This window comes from Dioscorea cayenensis, unplaced genomic scaffold (genome assembly GCF_009730915.1).
Source record: "Dioscorea cayenensis subsp. rotundata cultivar TDr96_F1 unplaced genomic scaffold, TDr96_F1_v2_PseudoChromosome.rev07_lg8_w22 25.fasta BLBR01001667.1, whole genome shotgun sequence".
NCBI lineage: Eukaryota > Viridiplantae > Streptophyta > Magnoliopsida > Dioscoreales > Dioscoreaceae > Dioscorea > Dioscorea cayenensis.
In genome coordinates this window covers 355,047-377,502 of record NW_024088058.1, presented here as the reverse complement: position 1 = coordinate 377,502, position 22,456 = coordinate 355,047, and the positions used below count along the sequence as shown (strand labels likewise).

Genomic DNA, 22,456 nt, shown 5'->3' with positions numbered 1-22,456 from the left:
TTTTATTTTTTTTATTTATTTACTTTTATATATAAAGCCTGAAAAAAAACTAATAAAATGGCTTATGGTGAAGAAATGCTTAGAAGAAAAAATCATTGGGCTTCAGATGAAATAGATTATTCAATTTAAGAATTCTTAATTGGAAACAAATAAAATAATTAAAATAAAAAATAAAAGCAATACTAACTACTAAATACAGCAATTTCATGCAATTAAAAAAAAAATAAATTAAATAAATATATATATATATTAGAAGTAGTTTGACTATTTGACCAAGTGGACCCCACGTCTTCTTGTCCAAAAGGATAAAGAAGTAGAAACTAGAAAGCAGTAGAAGTTGAAGAGCAAGAGAAGAAGAAGAGCTCGAAAATGGGAACCATCTCCTTCTTCGTCCCCGCTTCTCCTCCCATCCTCACTCTCCGCTCCTCCCATCCCAAGGTCCAACCTTTCCTCAAAAACCCATCTCCATGCCTCCGTCTCACCTTCCCCCTCGCCAGCAACCGCCGCCCGAGACGGGAGTTCATCGTTCGATCTGATGATGGCGATGTGGACTCCGGCGGAGGCGATGACTATGACATTGATGCCGATGTCGATGAGGTGGAGGAGCTTGACAACAAGAAGGACTACGACGTCGAGTACGACCGCCTTCTCGGGTTCCCTCCCCCGCGGGGTTCCGTCGATGCCGGCGATGCCTCGCCGGATGATATCCAGATGGTGCACAGCGATAGCTTTGTTTTCACTCAGGGATGGGACTTCGAGACCGTCGTTGATTATCGCATCAACGAAGACGAGTTCCACAAGATTAGTCTTCTCCACTGTGATTTCTTCATTAGAAAGCCCCCAGATCCTGATGAGAGTGTGTATGATTTCCGTGAGGTTTGCGTTCTTGTCTCTTGTTCATCCCTTTCATTGTTTTTTTTTGGATTGGAGTTGGAGATTCATTGAGGTATTTTCACAAACAGATGTATGTCACTCCTCCGGACACCGATGTTTACTCCATTCCAACGGTTCTTGCTCCAATGCCTCAGAAAGTATGTCTACATTGTTTAATCCATGCTAAAAATTCGGTTTTTGATTAGTGTTTGTTATGGTATTTGCATGTAAATAGTATCTTAATGGTGCTCTAGAGAAGTTATAATTTGTTATGGCAAAGTTTGATAATCTGTGTGCATTTTGTGTTTGTGGATTGTGTACATTCAATGTTTGAAAAGTGATCATGATTGCTGCTATTTTTTGTTCCAATAGTATTTGAATGGCATTATAAATTTCCTTACAAAGATAAGAGAAAATTTTCATGACAAAAGTTTTGTTTTGAGTTTGTGGCTTTGATAATCTGTCTGCAATTTGTGTTTGTTGATTGTGGTTTTGTCTTTTCTCTTTAGTACATTCGTTGTTCAAAAAGTGATTATGGTTGCTACAATGTGACTGAACCGCCCATAGATGCGCCTCGTGATCCATTGTACAAGACTGAGAGAGAGATATCGAAGGTATGCGTCTATTTTTATTTGCATTGTGAATGATTTTTCAATTTTCCTTTGCTACTTGTTTGTTGTCATTGTTGCATGCTTCTGTAAGTTTTAATACTGTGAATTGTGTATGTTATAGTTTGGCCCTGTCCTAATGATGTAGCACCTTATGCTACCATTATTCTCTTATTGTGGAGTGAACCAATGATATTTTATAGATACTCATTGGATTATCATAAATGTAATTCATTAACAATCCTTGAGGTTATGGCCGTACATTTTGCTTCGATGATGTTAAATAGGTTGCTTCAAGTTGAGAATATCATTTTGAAGTTCTTGTGTTGTCTTGGGTGATATATATAGAATGTTTAAGAAGTGCGATATAACATTTTGTATGTGTATTTGGATGATTTCATGAAGCTGAATTGTTGTTGCAGGTCTTTTTGACAAAGCATTATAGAAACAGGAGAATAAACGATCCGGAGTTTGTTCTTGATTTTGAAGAAATCTATGTTATTGATTCAAAGACAAAATCCATCACAAGAGCTAAAGTTATTGTAAGTTTATTCAACAAATTGCTGGTCACTTGCATCATCATCATGTGTGTTTGTCATAGTTCATTGAATATTGTCCTAGTTTTTCATATTCCGTTCGATTAAGCAATAAAATTAAAACAGCAGTACAATTCTGATTACCTGCTTTTTTTTAGTTACATATAACCAAATGCCTTGCATTACAGCTCATGTAAAAAAAAATGATGAGACTTATATTTATTGAATTTTCCAAACTATCATAGATACTTTTTGGTAATATAGGTTTTCATTGATGTGGATTTTGAGCAGGTCACTATTCCTGATGGTAGAAAACGAGATAGACGGAATGACTTGTTGATCATTCGTGACAACGGAACTTTCTTCAAAATAGTCGATAAGGTAATAGATTTTACGATGCTTATAGTTGTTTTTTGGTGCCATTTACCAATAAATTGCTTTTGAACTCAGAGTGAAAGGGAAGAACCAGATGCTGTAATTGAGAGGGAGGAATGGATTGAGACAAGAGAAGAGTTGGAAAGACATCTTAGAAAGCTCCGTGATTTTCATGTTTCAAACTGGTTTTGATCAAAGCTCTAAAAAGCATTCTAAATACTTGTTTGTTCCTTGTTGTAATATTTAGTTTTCTCACCCGTATTGACTGGCAGTCAAAAGTTTTGTAGCTGTTTTTTTTAACATTTATGTAGTTTGTATTGCTTGGAAGTTGGAAGAGTAAAGCACTTGCAAGTTGATGTGAATTCTACGGTGTCAACAGGAGCACTAGAATTTTCAGAGTTTTTACATGATGATTAAATGTATGGGTTTAATAACAAGGTAACAACATTAAGTGGTAAATAACAAAGCCCCTTTTCACAAAATTACTCAAAATTTATTAAAAATAAAATTGACAAGATAGATACATACATATAATCAACGGTCAACGGTCAAGTCTACGTAACTCTTATGTAGAGTGTTTATTTCGGAGAGAACCTAAAATCGAACCTCATGTCTTACACAAAATGAGGGCACGTAGATCGATGTTGAGTCTTACTCCCTATATATACATGTCCTTGGTTCTGGTGCTTGTCACCTTTCTCCAAAAAAAAAAAACATACATACATGTATACATAAAGAAACTGAAATTATAGAAAATGTTTAGATTATTTCTTGTTAATTTATATACTTAACTGCGAATAAAAGCAGCTTTATTATTTTTTATATTTCATAAAAAGAATTGGCACTTTCCGAAAGGCCTTTTAATGAGTAAAAATAAAATTTTGGGGGCTTCCCACTTATCTTTCAGTGGGATCAAAAGCCTGAAAATTCAAAGATCATAAAAGCTTTGTTACACATCACCTCAACAAACGCATAGATAATTCACCTGTTTCGCAACTGTGATTCAAGAAATTGCTTTTTTAGGACATTAACAAGTCCACCATCTAGTTAGAATTTACAGCATGAGATGTCAAAACCGGACTAGAATTAAGATCATTCACATCGGTAATAAAGGATCTTTGTGATTTCAGTCTTTTCCTTTCGCTTGCTTTTCTCCGATTCGTTTCCAAGCAAATGAGGAGTGCAGTAATGTCTGCCGGACTCACACCGCCAACCCTGCTCGCTTGCCCTATTGTTTGTGGCCTCACCTGCAAAGCATGAGCAAGATCGAGAAAAGCATTTATTGTCGAGCATCGATGCAGCCTAGATTCTATGTTTCACATAAATTTTGCTGTAGTTCAGTTTAAACAAGGGGAAAAAAACTCCACTTGTGTCTAATCTGTAGCGAAAGCCTGGATTCCAGATTCTAGATTTTAGAAGAAGCATGTTTTGATGACACTTTTATTTAAACGTGTAAAAAATAATAGCATTTGTACACAAACTAAAGTTTCATAGCCATTCAAGGTATCTCGAGCAGATATTAATGGCTATCAACAAGTTGGGTAGTCTATTTCATTGTACAAGAAGCATTAGCATTGTCGATTTTACCTTGGAGAGTTTCTCTCTTGCTTCTAGAGATAAAGTAGTCATTGAATAATAATCCAAATCATCAGGAAGTGGCCTGTGCTGCTGGTTTACAATCTGCATTCAATGAAAAAAAAAAGGACAACTTAGACGATTCTTTAACCCGTGTTTTGTTAAAATTAAATAAATTGACAGACCTGTTGAAGTTGACTCTGTTGGCGTAAAATGAAGCCTTCATACTTGATGTCAATCTCCACGCATTCTTTCTCCATCCTGGTCAGGAGATTGTTTCCGTAACCATGCTTATCGAGAACGTTATATTGTACATGTGGTTTCTTTAAAATGCTTTCAAGGGAGACAGAATCTTTGACTGGTTGACCAGATAAAAGAGTCACCTCAGCAGCCAAATCACCCCCTGCTGCCAGGAATGGAATATCCATATCATTAAAGAAATAAAAAGTAGAGAGTTGCAACTTCAGAAGGATAACTTCTAACAAATCTTATACCTGATACACGCACAGACTTTAGGCGCTGTTTTTCTTCTAGGATATGCGCCTGCTTGGATTGGTAGAGATCCCAACGTCTATCATCTATCAAACCAACTTCCCGCCCTAAAGGTGTTAAACGACTATCCGCATTGTCAGACCGAAGTAGCAATCGATGCTCTGAGCGACTGTATGCAGGACACAGTTTAAGAAAGTAGAATGGGTGATAAGATTATATTGGGAAAAATCATACAGAGTGATTCAGCTATAGTTAAGCAATTTAAGGTTAGACTCATACTCCATTTAGGAAGAAATATTCATAACCAAAAGAGGACAAAGAGTTTTTGACTAACAAATCCATCTTATGAAAATTCTCTGACTTTTCTTTTACTCTTTTAGCTATTCTTAAGTCCACAGTTTCAAACCCAGTTATCATCTTGTTAAACAAATGAGCCACAAGCCTAGACCATACTATGTGTTTTAGGAGACATAGCTCCAAAAAGTTGATACCTGGTTAGCATGCGATAAGGTTCTCGCAGGTCTTTTGTAACAAGATCATCAATTAATGTTCCTATGTAGCTGCTTTCCCTCTCAAGAACAATAAGAGGACTTCCACATGAATGCCTAGCAGCATTAACTCCAGCAACAAGACCCTGCATTCAGATTTTTAGAAATATAAGATCACAACGAAGATAGAGTTTAATCTTAACTAAAAAGATTTATGAAAGACTAAAGATAGCAACAAATATTTCAATGATCATGAAGTCAAGATAAAGAAAGAAAAACGCAGTGCAGAATTCTTTATAGAGCAGAGACCATGGAGGACTATCCATGCAACATTGAACCTCTAATACCTCGGTAACCAACAGCTTATAACTCACAATGGCCAGCTATTAACACCAGTACAATTTTGTGCTGGAAGGCAGAGCCATTTCTTTGGGAAGAGAGGGCTTCTCTGCCATTTGGCTACCAGAAAAGGAATGATGACAAAATAAAACAGTGTCAATGAGAGTTAGTACCTGAGCAGCAGCTTCTTCATACCCCGTAGTTCCGTTTATCTGACCAGAGAAGAAAAGCCCTTCAATCTTTTTTGTCATGAGGGATCTAGAGCACTGATGAGCAGGTAAATAGTCATATTCTACAGCATAGGCAGGCCTCAACATCAAACAATTTTCAAGTCCAGGTAATGTTCTCAGGAGTGCCAATTGCAGTCTCTCAGGCAAACCTGTTGAAAATCCCTATTTGAAAACGAAGTATTATCACATCTGTTTGAAAATACTTACAATCAACTGAAAACTTATTATCATTCCATGTAAAGTTCATCATAACAATTTGAGGAATACCTGCACATAAAGCTCAGGAACATTCCGGCCCTCAGGTTCAAGAAATATTTGATGAGATTCTTTATCTTGAAATCTCACAATCTGTAAAGAGTATTAAACCCTGTTCAGGAAGGCAAACTTTTTAATTCCAAGTATTTGTCGGAAACTGGAACCTCAAACCAAGTGATATGTGACAATATATATATATCCAATGCTCACCATCATAGTCTATGGTCAACTTATGGATTAAGCTTTATGTTGTAAAATATGAAAGATGTCAATATAAATTAATAGTCCACATAGGAAAAAGTGTGTATCTGTACCGATGATCATATCAACCTATAATATTCTAAAAGATCTACTGTCTTTTGTATTCATAAACCAATCCAGATAAAGCACATGAATCTATTGCACGGTCAGAAGACTCAATTCAACTGCATATATCACAGTGAAAATCGCTTGAATGGAAGACACGGATTTAGAACAAGGCTAAAAGCATGGAAATTGGTTGTGAGAAGCAGTTCAAATTTAGACTTGATTAGATCAATACATGGAAAAATAGTAACAATAAAATAGAAATCTTCAGATCCACAAATCTATGTGTACAGTGTTTTATTATCGATGCAAAGTGAAAAGTGTATATCAAGAATCATATAACATGCAGGTGTCAGATTGAAATTTGGAAGAAAGAGCACAGATAAGAATACCTTATCTTCAATTGATGGGCAGTACCTTGGCCCCTTCGCTTCAACCCAGCCACCATATGTGGGTGTTTCATGGAGATTGTCTTTAATAAGTTTGTGCGTATCTTTAGTGGTGCGTGTCAAATAACAGCACATTTGTTCTCTTTCAATATGGAAATCTGGATCAAAGCTAAACCAGCTAACCTGTGTTGAGAAGAAACTAATCATTCACAAGGAAAAAAATGAGTAATTACAATGCTTTTATTTTTTGTTTTCACAACAAGATAATCACACCTTGAAAGTTTACATAGACATAACTAAGAAAAAGTACTAAGGAAGTGATCCTCATGTATAATGTGTGTGAATCTCGCTTGAGCCTGCTCTCTTAAAAGCACATTTAGCTCTAAATAGGCATATTTCTCTTTTCCAAATAACTCAATGTTTCATGCAACCGCAATGACATCTCTTTATTGGATTGGACAATTTTCAGAGCTTTTAGTTGTTGATGAGAGAAGAAGCAACAAGCCTTATACAAAATTTCACTTTCAAGAGAATGGCTACACATAATGTCAACCACAAAAGCCTAGCCCACAGCCTCACATTGGAAATTAATGAGGCATGTAGCCAATTAATATAATAAATATGGAACCAAATGAATTTCATATTAAAAAATTCACATTAAACCTGCAAAAAAAATCAAAATCATGAAAAAGTGGCATGAGAATACCTGTTCATCTCCATGTTGAGGCTCTAACCCAGAAAAATCAACAGTTCGACGGTCAACACGTGCAGGAGTTCCAGTTTTCAGCCGATCAGTCTCAAACCCTAGATATTGTAAATTTTCAGTGAGTCCCTGTGAAGCAGACTCCCCAGCTCTTCCTGCAGCCATTGATGCTCTACCAACCCAAATCTTCCCACTCATAAAAGTGCCAGTTGTAAGTACAACAGAAGGGGCATAAAAGTCCACACCAAAAAAGCTATGAACACCTTCCACTTTGTCATTGTTACCAACCAAAATTTCAGTGACCATAGCTTCTCTTACAAAAAGATTTGGAGTACTGAGAAAAAAGAAAAAAAGAAACTGACATAAACAAGGAGGCATAAGGACTTGAAGACTTGAGCATTACCAGACAAATATTCAGTCTTACATTAGCTTAAAAGCAATTTAGGAAAGCAACTCTAAACAACATCTAAAAATATATTTGTTGTTAGTCATTATCATGGTGCAAAAGCAGAAATTAGATAGGCTATTCTCTCAAAATCCATGGATCTAAAATTGAAGCAACGTCAAACTCAAGAGTTATGATGGTCTCAGTCACTTAGGCTAAGGAGAAGTTGTCATTGAAGCTGTACAAACAGTAACATGAGAGCTAAATGAATAGAATATGCTGCATAGACATGCAAAGCACAAACCTTTCAACAACTTTCTTCATTTCCATGGCATATTCCCTCTTGTCAGTTTGAGCACGCAGAGCCCTAACTGCAGGCCCTTTCGATAGGTTCAATACGCGTTTTTGCAAGTAGCACCTGCAATAATGAAATTTAAAAGACAGTTGAATGATTTCAACCTAAAAAGTGTAAATTTGAACACAATGCAAGCAGCTTCGCATAGAAAGAACTTGAGCAAGATGCCTAATTAAAGATGAATATACATAAATAAGAAACACTAAATGAAACCGTGCTCTAATTTAAAAGCTCAAGCATCTACCATGGCAATAGAATTAATATAAAATACTGAAGCAACAAACTCGACAGTAATAGCATAAGAAACGTATACAAGAATTTTATTCCCATTTTTTTTACCTATCTGCAATCTTCCCTATTTCACCACCAAGAGCATCCACTTCATGCACAAGTTGAGATTTCGCAGGACCTCCAACAGCTGGATTACAAGGCTGCAGACCATATCTTTGCAAATCACTCCATAATCTTAAGAAATTAACTAAATTTCAAATTTTTAGGTATTCATATGCAATTGGGAAGCAAAATTCAACAAAGGCAAACCCGATACTACTAAACATACTAAAGTTCCAGGCATCTACCTGCCAAGCTATTCGATCGATGTTCAAGGTCAGCAGAAGAGTCCGCGCCCCAAGACGAGCAGAAGCAAGCGCAGCTTCACAACCTGCATGCCCTCCTCCAACAACAATGACGTCGAATCTCTCCTCGACGCCTTCAATATCACCTTCAAATCAAAGAAATCTTCATTTAATCCCTAAAATAATAGTCATAGACAAACAAGATACGAACCTTTCGCAGAGGCGGCGACAGTGGTGAGTCTCCGGCAAGGTACGCAGCTTCGCGATGAGAAGCATCGCTGGGTCGAGCGAGGCATTGACAGAGAGAGCCTGAGACAAAACCTTCGAGAGGGATGGAGGAAGGAGGGGATGATGGGCGAGGCCACCGCGGCGGCGGCAGCGGCGGCCGCCATGGGGCGGAGACGGAGCCGCATTGGAGATGGAGGTGTTGTTCCAACGAGCAAAAGAAAGATCTCAGCTTCAAAGAGGATAGCGGAGCAAAATGGACGGTTGAGATTGAAGGTAATGGACGGTTGGATTTAGAGGAGAAACGAATCACTCCCGCGCTGTGTTTGATTAATGGGGAAGAACTCGAAATCACAGCCGTTGATTTTTCTGATGATTTGGAAAAGATTTGATCCAACGGCTCTGGGAAGCGTTAGAAGCCTTTCTCTGGGATTGTTCTCTCTCACTCTCGCGCCATTGCTGAGCTCTCTCGTGGTCTCTCCAAGCTCGAGCTTTCGCTCTGGTTTCTTGTTGCTTTTCTCCATCTTGATTTCTCTAGATCTTGGTGAATCTTTCTGGTGTTGGAGATCCGAAGGCCGAGTTCAATCTCTCTCTGAATTCTTCTACTTGGTTAGGGTTTCAGTTTTCAGTTTGAATTTCGGGTATGATCTGAAATTTTTTTTTCCTTTCGGAATTGGAATTGAACTATTGTATATGATTGATTGATTGATTGATTGAAAAGCCTATGTAATTGATTGAATTTATGATGATTTTTGAGATGTAATTTATTGCTGGTGTTCTTCATTTTGATTTTGTTTTTGATTTTATATGCTTTTGGGATTGAATTCTTTGTATCAATTATATCTTTGCTGTATTTTCCCACATTTTAAATAATTCCGGTGGGAATCAAAGAGGTCTTGCGATTGATTGGCTTTTGAAGTGATTGTTTAGTGATTTTAGTCATCTATGTGATCGAATTTTTTGAATAGATAGTGGCTTCATTGTTGTTGTTCTTGTTGCTGATCATCTTTGTTCCAAAATAATGTAGGATTGGCAGCACGAGGCCTTCTTCAAGACTTCATCTTGGCCTCATGGCACTCCGTCGTGTTCTCCAGAGGAGCTTAATGGACCGGATCTTTTCTTGGGTCTTCCCATCTACTGAACTAGTTATTGCCTCTGATACTTCACTTGAACCTATCAAAGCCACGTTGTTCCCCGGTGATGGAATTGGACCTGAGATTGCTGAATCTGTCAAGCAGGTTTGTTTATTGTAATTAGTGATATTTTTCATGTTAAATCAAGTCACACGCTGCATTGCTCGGTGCCCTGTCAAGCCTACAGATCATTCTTCTGTGTCTTTGGGCCTGGTTACTCCTAGAGTGTTTAGTGTCTTTGACTTCATGCATGAAATTGAAAGCAAGAAGAGTTGAAATAACTGATTAGTAATTTCTGAATTTGCTTTGGTAATCTGTTTAGAATGAGTAGTTTGTTGAAGCCTTTCTCTGCCCATCTCCAACTACTTTGATTGATACTAAAGAAGGCATTTATAGTTTCAATGATCATTAATCGATAAACCCCTTGTTGGAGACTATGTTGCTTTCATTTTTGTGATCACTTGATGTATTAGTGGTTCAGCATTATCTTCATGTGTAGGTCTTCAGAGCAGCTGAAGTGCCCATTGAATGGGAGGAGCATTTTGTGGCAGATGAAGTGGATCCAAGAACGGGGAGTTTACTGACGTGGGAAAGTTTGGAATCAGTTCGAAGAAATCGTGTTGGCTTAAAGGGTCCAATGGCTACACCTATTGGTAAAGGTCATAGGTCCTTGAACCTTACACTAAGAAAAGAACTAGGGTTATATGCTAATGTCCGACCTTGCCTTAACCTTCCTGGATACAAAACCCGATATGACAATGTAAATCTTGTCACTATCCGAGAGAACACAGAAGGAGAGTACAGTGGATTAGAACACCAGGTTAGTGTATGTCTAGTTTATATTCATTGCCTTCTTGTGATACCATTAATGCTTTTGGTTATTCAATCAAGCTATTTTTGGTGTTAGGTGGTGCGAGGTGTTGTAGAGAGTCTTAAGATCATCACCCGTCAAGCGAGTTTAAGGGTGGCAGAGTACGCTTTTCACTATGCCAAGATGAATGGACGACAAAGAGTGTCTTCCATACATAAAGCCAACATTATGAGGAAAACCGATGGCCTCTTTCTCAAGGTCTATTGCTGCTGCAGAAAACCTTAGATTGGTAAAGGAATATCAGTTTCCTTAACAATATTTATCTGCAGTGTTGCCGTGAGGTTGCAGAGAAGTATCCTGATATCACTTATGAGGAAGTCATTATCGACAACTGCTGCATGATGGTAATGTCATGCAATCCAAGATTTTATCCATTAAAAATTAGCTATCATGTCGCATTAATTGCTTAGTAGGTCAACTTTGGTTCTTTTTCTTGCAGCTAGTCAAAAATCCTTCGCTTTTTGATGTATTGGTGATGCCTAATCTTTATGGTGACATAATAAGTGACCTTTGTGCTGGTTTGATAGGGGGATTGGGTTTAACACCTAGGTAAGTAAGTATCTCTGTTCCTTGGTTTTACAATTAACTGAGTTTATCACATCTTGTTCATCCATTTGTACACTTTCAGTTGCAACATCGGTGAAGGTGGCATTATTCTTGCAGAAGCTGTGCATGGTTCTGCCCCTGATATTGCTGGCAAGGTATGTAACACAGCTGACATTTTGCTTTCGTACTACCCCCTCAAAATAATGAATAATTGCTACTATGCCATGTTAAAAACCATATTCGTTTACATGCCCCTACCAATCATTGTTACTTGTTTATATACTCCTCTTACCGAGAGTCAACTAAAATCTTTTTAATGAAAAAACCAAAACACAGCTCCTCCTTCTATTCTCTTCTTCTATCTTGCTTGGATACAATGGTCTAGGTTAAATCTCTCTCTGTGTAATATATGTAAAAAGTTGACTTTTAACCATAATAGTTTTTCAATTTTTTTCCAATTGTACCAGAACCTTGCAAATCCAACAGCATTCCTGCTAAGTTCTGTCATGATGTTGCGCCATTTGAACCTCAATGACAAAGCCGACCGAATCCACAATGCTATTCTTAGCACTATTTCTGAAGGGCAATACCGAACAGCTGATCTCGGCGGCACTGCTTCCACAACCGATTTTGCAAAGGCGATCTGTGATCATCTATGAGACGCTTGTCTTCCTTTTTCCACCATGTCATAAGAACTTTTTGCTTGACCGGGCCACAGCATTGCTTGCGTCAATTGTAATAATTTCCTTTATTTGATTATAGTTCGACCTTGTGTTGTTGAAGAAATTTGTAATAATCGATGTAAATTGGACATGTAAACTGTAAATATTTTTTTAGCTCCCCACCTTGTTTTAATGTCTTGGGGGCATTATGTGAGACCTATGGCTTCAAATATGGAAGTTATATGATCTGAGATGAATTAATACCATCAGCCCAGAGTCACAGGATTGCTATTAAGTGATGGTAGATAACTAAAATTCAAAGGATTTTCTGACTCATTACATATAAAACATTAGAAAATTCAAAGAGTTAGAAAATGTATGCCAAAATAGCCTTCCTGTAAATCAAATAAATGCAACTCAAATGGGCAACGTAATTACTTAAAACTGAGTTTCCAACATTCACGAATAAGCCTGTAAAATACAAGAGGCCAGTACAACAACCTCAAACAAGCTACACTACATTCGACAAAATGACAACAAACAGATATTAAATCTACAGAAGAGAAAAAAGAAAAAGAAACTAAATTCTTTAAAGCAGTTGATATGTTTGTATTCTCATTTCGATCTCACATTGCAGTATCATAATGCAAAAGAGACTTTGAAGTATCCATATCCATTCCAATGACCTCTCATCTCTAAATTTTGAGTGCTATATTGACTTGTTTCTTGAGGTATGCTTCGTATATCTCAACAACAAGCCGAGGATCATTTTCGACAAGCTGCTTGTACTCATTTCTTTCAACCAAAGTACTCATGTTGTCCATGATAAGTGAAAGAGCAGCATCAAGTAGTTGTTTAGCATTGTGTCGATGAGCAAAAGCATAATTAATGATTGCATTCTCATTATTTACTTTCGATGTCATGAACTTCTCACAAAAGGCCTTTAGATACTTGACTTGATATTTCTCTGCCAAAACCAGTAAATCGCATGCCATCTGCTCATCAAGGAGAATTTCTGCAGTGTATAGGTAATTGACAAAGGCACGGAGAACATCATATGAGACATCAGAGATTCTAATCATGCCACTCCGGCTCTCTTCCATCTCACTTTCAAGCATAGCTCTGAAAACAGGAGATCGGCTAATCTGAATGAAAGCGAGGATTATGCACTCAGTCAGAAAGCGAGGATTATGCACTCAGTTCACCGATACATTATATATACTAATGGAAACAAGAAATATATCTAAGCATCCAGAATCATGGCATCTACAATCAAATAAGGATATTAATTATTATACAGGTAAATTCAAAAAGATAAAACTAAACAATAAATATCAACAACATATGAATCTACCGCTTAACTGAGTGTATGAATGTAATGAACCCAATCATAAACAGATAATTAAATACATGGATTAGAAAATGGATTATTCAAGAAATTAGTCACCAAAAATGGGAAGTGACATCAAAGTAGATACCTTGCTTCTATGTTTCGTTCCTCTAATTAAATCAAACATTACTTGAATATGATGGAATAAACATTTCAATGACGGCAAACATAATAGTCGGTTTCCATATAATTAGAAGTCAAGAACATCACTTTAACTATAGTTGGATAAATCAACTAAATAGAGAAATCACACAATTAAGCCAAACAAAATTTTAGAAATCCCAAAAAGAATGCAAAAGAAAGCTCACTCTTTTTTTGTCAATGAACATCAAAAAGAAATACAGGCAACAGCAAAGAACCACTAACCAACATCATCTTTGACAGCATTTAGCAAATGCTGTTTATCCACTTTTCTAGTAAATTAATGAATAAATAAATAAGTAAGAGGACAATAATATTTAGAAAGAAAGGACAGCAGAGAAACATGCCAATCCTCAGAACCTAAATTTTGCAAATGAATGAGATACAAGAGCTTTAATCCAATCTCATTTATGATTTATCCACTCTTCTCAATGAATAAATAAATAAATAAAAGGACAAGAAGTTAGTAAAAAATAATGCAGAAAAAAAGCATTTTTAGTTCTCAGAACTAAAATCAGAACAAAGCTACAAACATCACACTAATAAAACCCTAAGTCCTTTCTCTCTAAAAGCGCACAAATTTCAAATGCTACGCAATCTTATATACCCAAAAAAAAAAAATGAATTCATTTCAATAAAAGAAATTCCACAAAGCATACAAATTTCCCACAAACGAAATCACCAAATTCTCTCCAATTAAATAATCAGAAGATAAAACTCAAAAACCAGAGGGCTTACAAGGACGGCGCGGTGGGCGGGGACGGCGGGGGCGGAGGAGGGGGCATGGGAGGAGGCAAGGAGGAGGAGGTCAGGGGCAGAGGGGGAAGAGGAAGAAGAAGAAGAAGAGGAGGGATTGAGATCAAGAGAAGGAGGGGAAAGGCGAAGAAAGGCGACCTTTGATTTGAGGTCATCGATCTCGCGCTTGAGCTCCTCCTCGGTCTCGCTGGCTTCCTCGTAGCACTCCTTGCAGGTGCCGGCGTCCACCTCGCCGTACTCCTCCCTGCAAGATTGGCACCACATCTCTCTCTCTCTCGCTCTCACTCTCACTCTCACTCTCTTGTTCAATGGTTTTTTTCTCTTTGTTTTCTCAATGAATGTGTGCTTCTTCGTACGAAAACTAGATAAATTTACAAGCGTGCTTCGACTGTTTCTAGAGTTTTTTTTATTATTAAAAAAATGGTTTATAAATTAAATATAGTTAAAAAAAATATTATTTATAACAACTTCAAAGTTTCACAACATCAAAATCAGGGAATTTTGTTCACTTTTTAGTTAATGCAGCACACTCTTCTATCTTATAGCATATATTTACTACTAAAAATTTATGAATTTTCACTTAAAATTATAGATTTTTACTTAAAATTTTAAATTTCCGCTTAAGATTATGAAAAAATTATGGATTTCCGTTTAAAAAAATGAGAATCAATCATGTAAACATCAGCCACTTTTATGTCTGCAAGGTCTGAAAAATAACCTATCAGAAAGAAAAAAAATATATATATATATATATATTTAGTCAATTTTGGTGGTATATATATAACTGAAACTTACATGGTTTTTTTAAATTTTCTATCTGATGTTTGAAAATGTTAGGCATGCTGCTTTTGTTTTTAGTTTTGATTTTGTTAAAAAAAACACTAAATCCAAAAATGATGTATGAACTATACACTGTTCATACACAAACCCAAATGAATTTGGCTTCATAAGTTATCAACATATGTTTAGATATTTGACGTGTGTATATATATATATATATACTTTTCAATAGTTAAAATTTAAATTTGGTAAATATCTTCTTTTCAAGCTAAAATCTAATCTAAATATTAAATAAACTCTCTTCCACAAAATTTAATTTTTTATGTTTTTATCTTTTTTTTTATGTATTTTAAATATTTTAAAAATAAATTATATTATCATATTATATATATATATATGATTTATAAAAAATTGAGATTTTTTTAAATTACATACATTGATCTCTACATTGAAAGTGGATTATAACATGATTAAATAACGATGTCAAAAGATGATTATAACCATTAAAAGAATACATAATACATGTCAAACATCTAATAAACTTGTACTAAAAAAATATTATATAAAAAAATGTATTGAACTAAAATAAACCCCTATCTCTCCTAATCACTCACTATCTTTCCAAAAAAAAGTAAATAAATGATAACCAAATTCCTTGGCCTAGAGCTGAGCAACATTGTCAATGATGATGAGATCAAAGTCGGAGTAAATGGCACAATTGATAGAGCAAGAGAGAAGGTCAGTGAGGTAGATGAAGGCGTACTCAAGCAAGTGGTTAATAAAGGGAGTCAAGAATGAAGTATATTTTGCCACAAACCAAGGCAAAGTCTAAGTGGTACAAGGCAGAAAAGGGAAGAAGAATGGGAAAGCAGTGAGCATGGCAAGTATTTATGCTACCCATTCTCTCTATTTCTTAGTAGATACTAGATATCATGGTCATTTCCTAGGAAAAAGATTGCGAGCTTGTTTAGCTTCATTATTTCCTTACATTATCCGTGCCAATTTCCTTATCTATTTTATCCTTTCTTCAAAACAATACAGAGTATTAGGCTTATCCACAAGATGATGATAGAGAATTTCAAAATCTTTCAAGCAACTAAACTCAGTCAAGAATTCAAAATTGAGAGCGTAAATTTTTTGATATGGCACTAAATTATGTCCCATTTTCATTTTGGAATTTAAATTTCAATTTGAATCAAAATGATTACTCAACAACTAAGATGAAATTGCCAGTTGAATGGACAGTATGCCATATATGTCATAACAGATAATTTCCGACATCTACATTGTGAAAAAATACCATAATCTCTTGGATAATTACCCGATAAAACAAAATTAAAGTTGAAAAATCATTTTGATTCAAATTGAAGTTTAGACCCCAAAATGAAAAAAAAAATTATAGTTTGACACCAAGCCAAAAAAATTAATCCAAAATTTAAATCTAAAATTTTAGAATAATGATGATGGAGCCAGAGTACCGCATGGAATCCCTTATTGTTGGACTTTCCAATGCCACAAATATTATGGAGATGACATACCATCATGCCACAAATATCATGGAGATGACACACCATCTTGAGGCTTGAAGGCAATGAAAGAGTCATGCTTCCAAAGGAAGATGAAGAGATTACTCAAAGGAAAGGTTGAGATTGAGACAGGAGCCCAACCAACAAGGAACTCATGCCACATAGGGTCATGGTATCATTACACAGGTGACGCGGCATTCACTTGATAACAATTTTTTAAAAGATTAATTATAATTATTTTTAAAGGATTAATATTAATAGCCACTTATAATTTTCATATTTTTAATTTTAAAATATTTCAGTTTGATTATAATTAGTATTAATTAAGTCAAAACTTAATCAAACTCATTACAATTTTCCAATTTGAGTTTATCATAAAAAAAAATCCTTCAAAATTATCTGATAAAGATAAAAAGAACTCTTAAATTATCTGATTTGATTTTATAATTAAAAGAAAGAGCATCATATATCTCAACAAAATTTTGAGATTAATAAAAAGCAAGATAATATAGGATGAATACAAAACTTAAATCAAAATTAATAATGTGAAGTCTATCATGTAGTTTCTGAGTCTCAATATAATGGGAGCTCCTCTTATCTACTGATTTGTGTCCCTACAAAAATCCTTTTAATTATATCCTCCACTTTGAAACTTGGCTAAAGCTTTGTAAGCATTAAAAAACTACAAATTATATAATCCTAGCCATATATATTATAACTTAGGAAAATTCCACACTATGAAAATACCTCTATTTCAACCTTCAACTATTAATGATCTAGCTATTGATCACAATGACATTGAAGAGAAGAGTTATAGCAGTGAAGATACTTCATGTCTAGAAATACCTGATGACCCCTTGAACAATATGGAGTGGCTTGTTAACTCTGAAGAAATTGCCACTGAATTGATGAATTACCTCTTTGAGACACCAATCAATGACAAAACAAAAGGTTCATTGAGTGGCAAATTTGATGAAAATAAAAAGATAGACTCAATTCCTAACACTCCATCAACTCCAATCATGTCATGTTTAACTAGTTTAAGCCATCAAGAAAGCAACATGGAGATGCAGCACAAGCCTGGCAATGTAATCAATGGAATCAGAGATTTGTCAAAGGACTCAACAACAAGAAAGCATAAGAGAAAACATACAAGTCACTTGGGTGGCCAAAAGTATTGCTTAAATGTAAGGTGGTCAAACAAGAAAAAGAGAAATAGCAACTACCAGAAGAGGATATGGTCCCTGGAGACTCCAGTGTGGATATTAAAGGATCAATCAAGAGAAAACAACAAAAACTTGACAAAAGATGAAGCAAATAAAGTACAACCAAATGCTTCTATCAGTACAGAAACAGAGCACTTAGTATCACAAACATGCAGCCACTGTGGGACCAAGAAGACTCCACAGTGGAGGCGTGGACCGAAAGGTCCTGGTACATTATGCAATGCATGTGGAATACGATATAGGAACGGAAGCATAGAACCAAAAAGACATCGTTCAAAAAGGCGTGGAGCAACCACAGAACCAACTGAAAATAAATAAGGACAGATAATGTTATGCATTAGTTAAGTTTTCATAGTTCTCACTCTTTCAGCTTATGAATAATTAGTGAATTATTTCATGAATTCTGTCTATGGAATCAAAGGTATATTCTTTTTCTCAACTATCTAATGTAAATACCAGCAATCTCATTGTGGAATTTTACAACAGTACGTAGCACAAATATTGTAATATAGAGGGAAAATTGTGTTTGTATTTACCTCCCAACTTATGCTTTAAGCTTGAACGACCTCTGATAAATTAATTTGAAAACTGACTGCATTTACACCTCTAGGTGGGAGAAAAGGAGCTTAATCTGCACAATAATCATAAGTTGAAGTGGTAAAAAAAAATACAGTTTTAATTACTATTCATGCCAAAAAAAAAAAGTAAATAAAGAAAAGCATTCAATGAAAATACAACAGGATTTGCCTTAACTTCGTAATAAGTACATCATCCTTCTCGCATCAGCTGTCCTATACTCATTAATAATCAAACAATTAGACAACAGAATTAAGAATTTTCAGCTTTATCCCTAACTTGGCAACGATTGGCAACACTGTTTAATTCAGAAGAGTGCAGTTGCTCTCGTTTCTGCACAAGATGTTTTGCGGTTTCTCGATCTGCCAATGCCTCTTTGTTACCAGGCTACTTGCACCAATTATGCCAAATTGTGAGCCACTGAATAGAATACAACTTCACATTATAAAATCATATTATTCATTTTGTACCTTAATTTCTAGAGCTCTGTTAAAACTCTCAATGGATAAATCAGGTTCTCCATAATTTAACTGAGCCCTACCAAGAGTAATCCACGCCTGCAGGAGAACCATCAGGAATTATGTGAAAAGAAAAGTGAGAGTCATTAACCCTGAGCAAGATATGCACATTGTACAAGCATATCCATTATTTAATAAAAGTCTGTATGATATAATATAAAAATCACCAAACAACCAGGCTGGGCAGCCTTAATCACATTAATGATTTCTATAACAACATTAAACAAGCCTTTTTTTCCAATTGAATGATGTTTGGTTATGAAACAAATTTGGAAAAGTTACATACTATGTGAAGGCCAAAACATTTCAAGGCCACTGTAGATTTGAAAACAACTATGTGTTTCAGATAACATAACCACCCAGCTGACAGGAAGGATGCCAAAATTATTGCCTGTAAATTAAGCTAGAGCAACTAAGGAGCAGCATTTCAAAATGACAATTTATTCGATGAAATTTAAAGATACAACTACTTAGCACCATCCTATCCCCTCCAGACCAATGTTTCCAACCAAGTACTTTTCTACAAAGCTAAATAAGAACCACAATATATACAACTTAAAGAAAACTATAGTCCAAATTTATTCTTCGTAATCAGTTACTCTCTAAGTTTTCTAGTTCACTTACATCTGCAGTAGCTAATTAGATCAGAAGGAACAAAATTAGTCTAATCACCAGACTTCCCTACTAAACCTTACATATATTTTTAGCTTGCAGATGTAGCCTAACACAGAACACGGATGGACTAATTAAGCTCAACCATTTCTCTAGCATAAAAAATGTATCTAAAGACCTTTTCACTGTCACCAATGCAACAAGCATCATGCTCATAGAAAGAGTGACCCTCATACTTCTGGGATTAATATTAACTTTATTGTGAGAATAAACTGAAAAAGACAAAAGAAATGAAAGTACAATAAAAACACAGTCTTGAAGATGAAGAGGTTCAGAGGGCAGCACAATTAACAAACCTCTGCCCATGAAGGTTCCAACTCTGTAGCTCCTGCAAACCAGTAGTAGGTCAATGTGATATTTGCATTAGCAATTTTGTGTAAAATAAACTTCTTATCATCCTCAACAACATCAACCATACAAATAGAAATGGATAATAACAGAGGAACAGGAGCAATTATCTAGGATCTAATCATTCAGTACTTTTGAACAAGATACTATACAAATATATCTTTGAATCTTCTCAAACGCATGCACATATTATGCAAGTAAACAAAAATGAGCATTAGCAGTATAATAAAAGTAACAGCTAAATGTGATGTCAGAGGCAGACAACATAGTCTACCCACACAAATTCAGGTGCATGTTCAACCCCTCACCCAGTCCCAGGAAGATGATCATGCAGATAATCGAATAAATAGAAATTAGAATCTACGCTGACCAATATACAATGCACAAACAACCTGAAACATGAAAAATTATTGGTAAATATAAGAAAAAGGGATATACGAGTTGCTGCTTTTAGTGCGTTCCATGCTTCTCCTATCTCGAGCAAAACCTGAGCCTTCTGTTCATGTAATATTGCCTTATCTGGCAGTAATCTGATTGCAACCTCCCACTTCCCTAGTGCTTCACAAAATTTCCCACCCTGTAATGATGTAATAACTGATATTTTATCAAGATAACAAGATATCAAACAGCACAAGGACAATAAAATGTTGATGGCTAATTTAAGATCAACATAATCAATATTTAAAATCTTGATGTTTGGCATATTAGCAACAGTGTATGGCAAACAAAGTATTAACCATTAAAACACGTCACGGAGACTCTGACAATAGTCTCCAATTTTCAATCACTCCATTTCCAATATAACCAACCAAAACCTGCAGTATGGTGCAGATTGCTAGATAATAGAACTTCATGTTGTTAAGTTCCAAGCAACTGCAACATTAGAAGAGTTATCAAAGACTACAATCTAACAGTAACTGTCATATAATTTACTTACAAAACATCATAGCTATCGAACATTATTGATTAAACCAACGATTCAGATTCCTAAATCTTTCATCTTTGCCATCATAAGCAGCAAACAGGTGAAAACGCAAAAAAAATTATGATACTTTTAACTAAACCAAAATATTGTTCCAATATATTATTGTCATATGAAATTGCACACTAACTAATGTATGCCAATAACCTCTTAGTCTATTGGCAAAGGATCCCCTGCGTAAAGTGTTCATCCCTATTTAAAGGGTAGACTCGAAACCTAGCACACATAGGTGAGGGAGGGAATAAGTGTGTTGAGGGATTAACTCCACCTTTATACATGTCCCTACACATGGCTTGTCCACATTACATTAAAAAGGAACTAACTAATGTACAAAGATTCATCATCCATACTAAAGAATTGATATTATTCAATACTCAAACTACAAACAATCATATAGTCTCACAAAAGATTAAAAAGAGAGAATATATGGATTAAAGATTCATTCAATTGGTTTGATACTTTAATAAAGCTTGAAATATAAGTGTACACCTTCTCTAATGAAGTTGATAAAAATTTCTGTCTTTTCCCATTAATTTTTGCAGAAAAAAAAAAAACAGTGATGAGCATCTCTTTTCTTAGAATAGATTTATCATTCATCCAAAACTAAGCATCATTGATCTATCAACGAAACCGAAGAAAAAGGGGGAAAACAACAAGATTACTTCAAAGAAGAACATATTCTTCGATTTTTCTATTCATTCTCAAGATGCAAACCTCAGCAAGACGATTCCCTTCGGCCTGGAAGGCTTCGGCAAGCTGAACCGGATCACAACATTGGGGATCGACGGGCGAGGGCTCCAGGCCACCGAGATCACTCTCAGCTTCTCCAGTCGCTGATTCGAAGGGGAGATTAGGGTTTAAGACGATGGGGCGATCGGATCGTCGTCGCTTCCTCTCGCGCTCCTCTGTCGTCTTCTTCCATGAAATTTTCATCTCCTTTGTTTTGGTTTTCCAGCGGCGCCAGATGATCGTTGCTATTTATAGCCAATATATGTATATAGATATATGATATTTTAAAAAATTGTCATTATTATTTTTATTTATGGAAAAAAAAATATATGATTTTCATACTTTCAGTGTTAATAATTTATACAAGGTTGTCATTTTGTTCAAATTACCTTTAAAATAACTTCATTTAAAATACGGGGATCCCAAATACTGTCTAGTAATGAAATATGAATATGAGTGGAATCTCCAGAACTATTTAATTTTAAGTAAATATGGTAAATCATTATTGTCTCACGTATTATTCCGTCTCATATAATAAATTTTTAAAAATTATTAAATTATTATAATTGGTATATTTTTATTTATCTTTTTTGATAATTTTTTGTGGGTAACATTTGTCATTTTTGTCAATAATAATAATAATAATAATAATAATAATGGAATTAAAAAAAAAACTAATTGAATTTTTTTACAATTTTTTCGTGAGATATATTAAAAATATCTGAGATAGTTTAGTTGGAGTTGGGATAAGGATAACCAAACAAGTATAATTTTTTTTAAAGAGAATAACTACTAATAAAATTTAACGGGACTTTAATAACTAAAATTAAAAATAAATTAATGATTTACCCACTGCCAAATCACACAGTTAATAAGATTGAACTGCACATG

The 22,456-nt window shown here is 35.3% G+C and overlaps 5 protein-coding genes across 8 annotated transcripts; 2 read left to right on the top strand and 3 right to left on the bottom strand.

Moving 5' to 3' along the window:
* The first annotated feature begins 345 nt into the window (after positions 1–345).
* LOC120256825 lies at positions 346–2,754 on the top strand. Its single transcript, XM_039264492.1, has 6 exons — positions 346–876; positions 963–1,031; positions 1,383–1,487; positions 1,904–2,023; positions 2,309–2,398; positions 2,468–2,754. Exons 1-6 carry the CDS (start codon positions 370–372, stop codon positions 2,582–2,584), a joined length of 1,008 nt encoding a protein of 335 aa, XP_039120426.1. The 5' UTR covers positions 346–369; the 3' UTR covers positions 2,585–2,754.
* Positions 2,755–3,271: 517 nt separating this feature from the next.
* On the bottom strand, positions 3,272–8,913 carry LOC120256853 (tRNA uridine 5-carboxymethylaminomethyl modification enzyme MnmG). 2 transcript variants are annotated; one of them, XM_039264528.1, is made up of 13 exons: positions 8,696–8,913; positions 8,488–8,630; positions 8,249–8,340; positions 7,859–7,972; positions 7,173–7,503; positions 6,470–6,649; positions 5,784–5,864; positions 5,460–5,678; positions 4,951–5,093; positions 4,462–4,628; positions 4,153–4,373; positions 3,980–4,072; positions 3,272–3,639 (listed from the first exon to the last, which is right to left on the bottom strand). In XM_039264528.1, exons 1-13 carry the CDS (start codon positions 8,895–8,897, stop codon positions 3,436–3,438), a joined length of 2,190 nt encoding a protein of 729 aa, XP_039120462.1. In that variant the 5' UTR covers positions 8,898–8,913; the 3' UTR covers positions 3,272–3,435. The 2 variants fall into 2 exon arrangements, with proteins under 2 accessions (XP_039120462.1, XP_039120463.1); XM_039264529.1 differs by having other exon boundaries at positions 4,153–4,370.
* Positions 8,914–9,172: 259 nt separating this feature from the next.
* LOC120256854 (isocitrate dehydrogenase [NAD] catalytic subunit 5, mitochondrial-like) lies at positions 9,173–12,135 on the top strand. Its single transcript, XM_039264530.1, has 8 exons — positions 9,173–9,350; positions 9,737–9,947; positions 10,342–10,662; positions 10,750–10,911; positions 10,983–11,057; positions 11,153–11,262; positions 11,342–11,414; positions 11,727–12,135. Exons 2-8 carry the CDS (start codon positions 9,780–9,782, stop codon positions 11,916–11,918), a joined length of 1,101 nt encoding a protein of 366 aa, XP_039120464.1. The 5' UTR covers positions 9,173–9,350; positions 9,737–9,779; the 3' UTR covers positions 11,919–12,135.
* A 173-nt stretch (positions 12,136–12,308) lies between these two features.
* On the bottom strand, positions 12,309–14,676 carry LOC120256855 (BTB/POZ domain-containing protein At4g08455). Its single transcript, XM_039264531.1, has 2 exons — positions 14,191–14,676; positions 12,309–13,066 (listed from the first exon to the last, which is right to left on the bottom strand). The coding sequence occupies exons 1-2, from the start codon at positions 14,470–14,472 to the stop codon at positions 12,617–12,619; spliced, it is 732 nt and encodes a 243-aa protein (XP_039120465.1). The 5' UTR covers positions 14,473–14,676; the 3' UTR covers positions 12,309–12,616.
* On the bottom strand, positions 12,944–21,781 carry LOC120256856 (tetratricopeptide repeat protein 33). 3 transcript variants are annotated; one of them, XR_005535441.1, is made up of 7 exons: positions 21,551–21,781; positions 20,293–20,431; positions 19,803–19,834; positions 18,787–18,873; positions 18,494–18,703; positions 18,277–18,371; positions 12,944–13,066 (listed from the first exon to the last, which is right to left on the bottom strand). XR_005535441.1 is itself a non-coding variant. In XM_039264532.1 (5 exons), the coding sequence occupies exons 1-5, from the start codon at positions 21,767–21,769 to the stop codon at positions 18,569–18,571; spliced, it is 612 nt and encodes a 203-aa protein (XP_039120466.1). In that variant the 5' UTR covers positions 21,770–21,781; the 3' UTR covers positions 18,462–18,568. The 3 variants fall into 3 exon arrangements, 1 of the variants encoding a protein (XP_039120466.1); XR_005535442.1 differs by lacking the exon at positions 12,944–13,066 and adding an exon at positions 17,050–17,594; XM_039264532.1 differs by lacking the exons at positions 12,944–13,066; positions 18,277–18,371 and having other exon boundaries at positions 18,462–18,703.
* Between the last annotated feature and the right edge of the window lie 675 nt (positions 21,782–22,456).

Coding starts and splice junctions, on each gene's coding strand:
- LOC120256825 (XM_039264492.1), top strand. CDS start 370: ATGGGAACCATCTCCTTCTTCGTCCCCGCTTCTCCTCCCATCCTCACT. Junction 1,488..1,903: donor CTGAGAGAGAGATATCGAAG/GTATGCGTCTAT, acceptor TTGTTGTTGCAG/GTCTTTTTGACAAAGCATTA. Junction 2,399..2,467: donor TCTTCAAAATAGTCGATAAG/GTAATAGATTTT, acceptor TTTTGAACTCAG/AGTGAAAGGGAAGAACCAGA.
- LOC120256853 (XM_039264528.1), bottom strand. CDS start 8,897: ATGCGGCTCCGTCTCCGCCCCATGGCGGCCGCCGCTGCCGCCGCCGCG. Junction 5,679..5,783: donor TTCCTGAGCTTTATGTGCAG/GTATTCCTCAAA, acceptor GTTTTCAAATAG/GGATTTTCAACAGGTTTGCC. Junction 4,629..4,950: donor CCTTATCGCATGCTAACCAG/GTATCAACTTTT, acceptor TCCTGCATACAG/TCGCTCAGAGCATCGATTGC.
- LOC120256854 (XM_039264530.1), top strand. CDS start 9,780: ATGGCACTCCGTCGTGTTCTCCAGAGGAGCTTAATGGACCGGATCTTT. Junction 9,948..10,341: donor TTGCTGAATCTGTCAAGCAG/GTTTGTTTATTG, acceptor CTTCATGTGTAG/GTCTTCAGAGCAGCTGAAGT. Junction 10,912..10,982: donor CCGATGGCCTCTTTCTCAAG/GTCTATTGCTGC, acceptor ATTTATCTGCAG/TGTTGCCGTGAGGTTGCAGA.
- LOC120256855 (XM_039264531.1), bottom strand. CDS start 14,472: ATGTGGTGCCAATCTTGCAGGGAGGAGTACGGCGAGGTGGACGCCGGC. Junction 13,067..14,190: donor CCGCCCACCGCGCCGTCCTT/GTAAGCCCTCTG, acceptor GCTTTCATTCAG/ATTAGCCGATCTCCTGTTTT.
- LOC120256856 (XM_039264532.1), bottom strand. CDS start 21,769: ATGAAAATTTCATGGAAGAAGACGACAGAGGAGCGCGAGAGGAAGCGA. Junction 19,835..20,292: donor CGCACTAAAAGCAGCAACTC/GTATATCCCTTT, acceptor ACTGGTTTGCAG/GAGCTACAGAGTTGGAACCT. Junction 18,874..19,802: donor TGGAACCTTCATGGGCAGAG/GTTTGTTAATTG, acceptor GTTCTCCTGCAG/GCGTGGATTACTCTTGGTAG.